Source organism: Octodon degus, unplaced genomic scaffold (assembly GCF_000260255.1).
Source record: "Octodon degus isolate 3935 unplaced genomic scaffold, OctDeg1.0 scaffold00196, whole genome shotgun sequence".
NCBI lineage: Eukaryota > Metazoa > Chordata > Mammalia > Rodentia > Octodontidae > Octodon > Octodon degus.
Window position 1 is genome coordinate 552,628 of NW_004524772.1, and position 5,971 is coordinate 558,598.

Sequence of the window (5,971 nt, forward strand, 5' to 3'; positions counted from 1 at the left end):
TAGTTACTTAGCACTGAGACTGAAAGCAATGCTAGAAGTGGTTATAACCTTTTTATTAGAATCTCTTCAAAATTGAATGGGATTCCTTTGGTGAATAAGGGCCACTTAGTGAACCCTTCTCTTTAATTCACTAAGTATTGATGGAGGGCCTACTTTGCCCCTTTAAATGTTGGGAATATAACAGTGAAGAAAACAGGAAAAATCTTTGCTATTGGGTATTTACATTATGGTATAGATAGTAAGGCTTGCAATTAATAATAAAAACAAATTAGTTAAGCATTATATCTCTCCATATATATCATACAGTATTGAAATAAATGTATATGAGAAGTACATATACATTTGAAATATACATATATCTCAAATATATATATATGATATACTGTGTGTACCCATATATCTCATTTTGTTAAAGGGTGAAAGTTATGAAAAAAGGAAATAGAAGAGGTGAATAAAGGGAGACGAAAATGGAATAGTAGAGGCTGTCATTAAACATGTAGTTGTTAGATCCTGCTGGCAGGATTTTCCAGAAGAAAAAAATAAATCAACAGAATCTACAGAGACATACAGAAGAGACTTATTTTGAGGGGTTGGTTTACATGATTATGGAGGCTCTGACATCCCACAGTCTGTTATTTGCAAGCTAGACAAACAGGAAAGCTGTGGTGTGGCACTAGCTCAACCCTTAAGGCCTGAGAAAAAAAGGTGCTGAGGTCCAAGAGCAGGAAAAGCTGGACATTCCAGTTTAAGCAGAGAGAATATTCTCCCATTCTTCCATCCTCCACTTGACTTTCTATGTATACACCAAACAGATTGGATGATGGCATGCACACTGGAAAGACCAGAGCTCTTTTACTGACTCTAATACAAATGCTAACTTCTATGAGAGACATACCCACAGACACAACCAAAGTCTTTCCCAGCCATCTAGGTATCCCTAGGCTCAGTCAAATTGACAGAGTTAACTCCCCTGGTGCCATTTGAGCAAAGACTGCAGTGAACTGTTTTGAAGGTGTTATTTTAGATGGTAGTAGCCTCAGGTGGAGGAAAACCATGCACAGAGCTTTGGTTGGAGTTTGCAATCCAGGAGGCTTCATTTGGAGGCACTGAAGCAGAGCTGGGCAGAGCATTTGTGAGAGAAGGTGAGCCCAGACTTCTGCCTTTAATGCACACTTGGACCACTTGGCCTCTGAGGTCTCTTGATGCCCTGAGCTTTTTATTTTTCTGATAGTTGGAAACAGTTTATTTGAAAGCAGTGAGCAAGACAGATCCAAGAGCAGAGATGCCCAGAATGTGTTCACCAAAATTCAAATGTCAGGTATTGGTACAAAGCTTTAGACTTGGGGTAAAAAGAGAATATAAACAAAAGAAAACTTGAATCTTTGATGACAACTGTTCATCATTTGTTTTGATATGACAGAGAATCAAAAGGAAAGAACAATCAAAGGTTACTCTGTAGTTGAGGTGTCAGGAGGCTAGGTCACACTGACTTCCCTCTTCCCTAAATGACAATCACACTGATCTGATGTTATCCATTGACTGATTGTCTGTAGCCAAATACTGATCGCTTCTTCCATCTTTTTATTATACATAGTGGCATAGCACTTGGAAACTTAGAATACAGCTGTAGAGTGAAAACATAGGCCAATGCAAACTTTCTCAATTATTTTGCAGCAATAATATTGTTACAGTCATGAAGCTTTTGAGCAAAGGCTCGGAACTAACAAATGTTAGTAAATACAAAGACACAGACAAAACTTTTTTTTGCTGTATGACTCGTCATATCTCCTTGCTACAGGTGCCTTCATTTGCAAGATGGTTCCTTTTGTCCAATCTACTGCTATTGTGACAGAAATTCTCACAATGACCTGCATTGCTGTGGAAAGGCACCAGGGGCTCGTTCACCCCTTCAAGATGAAGTGGCAGTACACCAACCAAAGAGCTTTTAAAATGCTAGGTGAGCCTCCAGCTCTCCCATGACCCTGGAAAGGTGGGACAAAGAGAACCATATATGCTGAAAGTGACGTTTCGCCTAACTTGTAGGTATAAGAGAACAGTTTGAGGATTTTTGTCCTCTATTTGCATTACCACCCTCATCTCTTCATTTGCCCTAACCAAACACTGAAAATCCTGCCATTGCAGATGTGATTCTTCAATTTAAGTCCTAAATTTTGAAATATCATATTCAGCTAATCTATCATTACCTATCAGTGGCATTGTCACATTCATATTCAATGGATTAGGAACTCATTATTCTCAATGAAGAAGGTTCTAAGCTAACAAAGGCAGGTAGATTATGATTGGAGGAAGGAAATGTGTCTTTACAAAGTGGAGAACAGGAGAAGAAACCCAAAATGGGAGTGGGGATGCATACTTAATAGTGCAAAGTCACGGTGGGCATGAGAATGTGGAGCGGTCCTGCAGGTGCCTGCAGAGACACATTCCATCCATTCTGTAATTTTGCTTCTGCCATGCTTGGATCCTACTACAACTGTTCCTGATTCAGCAAGTAATGAAGGACACACACACCATGTGATATATTATAAATTTGAATGTCCGGAACCATAGTACAGTAAAATGGAAGAATCTTTCTACTCAGTAATTATATTTGAACACTTAAAATGTTAATGTGCTTCACAGTGGTTTAAATTTAACATCACTAAGTAATCAGACACATGATAAGCAACTACCATAGTGATCAAAGGCAGCAGTTTTTACTAATATATCATGTGAAAGGAATGAGCAAACATTTATTATTGCTATGAAATTTATCTACTGTTGGATTGTAGGGTTACAGAAAGAACTCAAGATTGCAATCCTAAAATTTAAATATTTGGAAATGAAAAGATAGTACAGGAAATATTCATGAGTTTTAATTAGTTATCTTTAGATTTATGTCACATCTTCCCTAGAATGATTTAAAGATCTCTAGACTTTTTAATCACTGACAACCTTCCAGGATCAACACAAGGGAACTGAAACCAATGCCTCCTTATCTTTCTTCATTAGAAGATTGGAATGTGAAGATCTTGGATGGAAGGCAAAGAGGAGACAGAGAGAACTTCACGGGCAATGCTATAACTTGTGGGTTTTACCCCATAGGCGATAGAACATTATAAGAGGGGTTTAGTATTTAACACTTCTTTGAAGATGACCTGCATGAACAGTTTCAAGGGTGGTGAAAGAGACAGTTTAGGGCAGAAGAAATGGGAGGCGCTGGAGATGGGGAGTTTGGATAGTGAGAGAGTCAAGCACGGATGCATTCCACTTAGCTGAATTGTATTCTGATGTGTTTCCCATCGTGCAGGTGTTGTCTGGTTGGTGGCAGCCATCGTCGGCTCACCCATGTGGCACGTGCAACGACTAGAGGTAGGTTTGATTTGGGGCTGGTAATCGTTGTTGAAAGATTTTCCTACTTAATTATTATAATTTTCTTCTCTCAAGAGTACAATAGTTAATTTGTGTGATACCAGTTGCCTCACAAGACGCTTTTCAAATGCAATAAAATAGTTTTAATATTGTTATTCTTCTGTCTTTATCTAGCTCATTTCAATACTATATTTCTACTTTAAAGTAAAAGTGAAAGATCCAAAGTCACTTCCTATAATTTTTTACAGGCTGTGCTTTCCCTAGTACTGCCCAATTACAAGTTAAGAGTTCAATGGTTACTTTGACTTTGTTTTTATTATTATTACTTTTTTTTAGTATTGTCTAGTTACAAGTGGAGTTCAAAGGTTACTTTGATTTTTCCTTTATGTTTAGGTCACATAAACATTTGTAATAAGCTATTTACTTGTCAGTTGATTCTCCTCCATAAGGTCTTTCTTATATGCATCTTACTCACTAACAGAATCTCTCTACCTTTGTAACATAGGGCCAGTAAAGGGAGCAGTGTGTCGGCACAAGACAGCCCAGCCCATCCTTTGACATGTCTTGTAGTCTAACACAGACAGTAATCTTCAAAGATAGTATAGTGTGCTCACCTAGCCCTGCCCCACACAGCTCATGCAGTGATATATCCCGTTGTACTTTTAAAAATCAAGGTAGTCAAATGTGAAACTTTACTGGGCATGCCACATCTATCAGCATGGCTGTAAAATGAACCTTAGGTAAAATTATATTTAAAAGGTAGACTAATAGTTTTTATGTAACTGGCATGTTGAATGAACTGAGATCTGTGAGTGGGAACAAAATTGAACTTTTTCTATTCCTTGATACCTATAAAAAGGGCATCTATGAAATACCCGGTCTCTATGGTGAAAGATCATGGATAAAACCTTGAACAGACCCTATAACTCCTCCATTCATTCCAGTTATCAGATCCCTTTTGTTGCAATCAAAGAACAATTTTAGTTCGGCTATAAAATGTCCAGTGTAATACACAGTAACATAAATTCGTGCCCTAGATCAATTTAAAACTTTTCCTGTCCTTCAGCTTGAACTGATTTTAAGTCTAAAATGTGAAGGGGCATCATGGTCAGTTTTTTCATTTCCTCACCTCTTGGTTCTCACGCTCCCTTTGGCCCCAGTCCATTCCACTGATTGCCTTTCTCTTCTTTCTGGAACTCAGGAGAGTCAGGAGGAAAGGGGCAGCTGTGCTCTGGATTGGTGCCTTCTAGGTAAGACTGTGGACCTGGATTGGTCCTTACCTTCATAGCTTCAGGCTCTCACCACTGAGGCTTCAGGGGCTCTGTTACCCAATCCTGTACTCAGAGAGAAATCTCAGCTGCTGCACACAACTAGTACCCCTAGTCCCTTTCTGCAGACATGGCCTCATCTCCAGAAGAAATCTCACACTGACAGAGTCCAATAAATGACAGGAACTAGTTCCCAACACTGGGGTCTATTTTTCTCCCACAGAAAGCCAATAGATCCATCCATTTTCAAAGTAAGATTATTTTACTGTATACTCTTAACATATTGTAAACACATAACTTAGTTTGCAGAAAGCACATTCTATTTAATCTGACAAAGCTACCCTCACTGATGAACAGAAGGGTCTAACCAGATTTACTTCCTGTCAAGAAAAGTCTGATTTTATTTTTTTAAGAAATAAAATATGTGCATTCCTATGCATTCCACAGCCACCCTCTCACTCCTAAATTCTATTAGTGAGAGTTTAGGTGTGCATGCCATGAGCCTGAAATTCCCACACCATAGTACAAAATACCACCTCCCTCAGCAATTCTCACCAATTGTTTTTCTGCTTTATTCTCTGGGATGTCTCACAGGAGTAAATTATTTAATCACTTTCAGGAGCTAGAAGAAAGATTAAACTAAAATTCTCACTTTTATCTCTCCTGCACTGTCTTAAGCAGTGGAAGTTAAGAGAAGAGCACATCTAGAAACAGAGGATTGGATATTGGCTGCCATAAATTCCACTCTCAGAAAGTGTTTTGTTGTCCCTAGGGCAACATCATCTCACTTTGTGTCTACCAATCTAACACTGAATTCACAATATCCCCACACTTGTCAGGATGCCATTTTTTCTAAAGGCAAGGTTCACCTTTAATGAACATATAGTTAAGACAGGGAAAAGTACAAGGCCCCACCAAGGGCTTGTAGTGTCTGGGTCAAGGTTTCTTCCCTGATATCTCTTTGGTGTCCCATGGTAAAGTTTGGATTGGGTAAGAAATATGACTTTCATAATTTCAGAAATATGTCATTACAAAAAAGGAAATGGGGACTGGTGCAACCGTTATGGAAATCAGTATGGAGACTCCTTAGAAAAGTTGGACTGGAAATCCCATATCAACCAGCTATTTCCCTACTGGGAATTTTCCCAGAGGATATGAAAACATCATACCATAGTGATACATGTGTGCCTATGTTTATAGCAGCACAATTTGTGATAGGAATGGTTGAAAAAGATGTGGTATTTTTACACAATGGAGTATTCAGCTATTAAGAATGATAAACTCAAAGCTTTTATATTGAAGTGGATGCCACTTGAACATAAACTCATAAGTGA

At 38.5% G+C, this 5,971-nt stretch overlaps 1 protein-coding gene across 1 annotated transcript in view; it reads left to right on the top strand.

Annotated features, from left to right (window-relative positions):
* Window positions 1–5,971, top strand: part of Qrfpr (pyroglutamylated RFamide peptide receptor) — a 56,566-nt gene that overhangs the window by 44,331 nt on the left and 6,264 nt on the right. Inside the window, 2 exon segments of the mRNA XM_004644241.3 lie at window positions 1,799–1,957; window positions 3,308–3,369. Coding sequence (XP_004644298.3) covers window positions 1,799–1,957; window positions 3,308–3,369 — 221 coding nt within the window.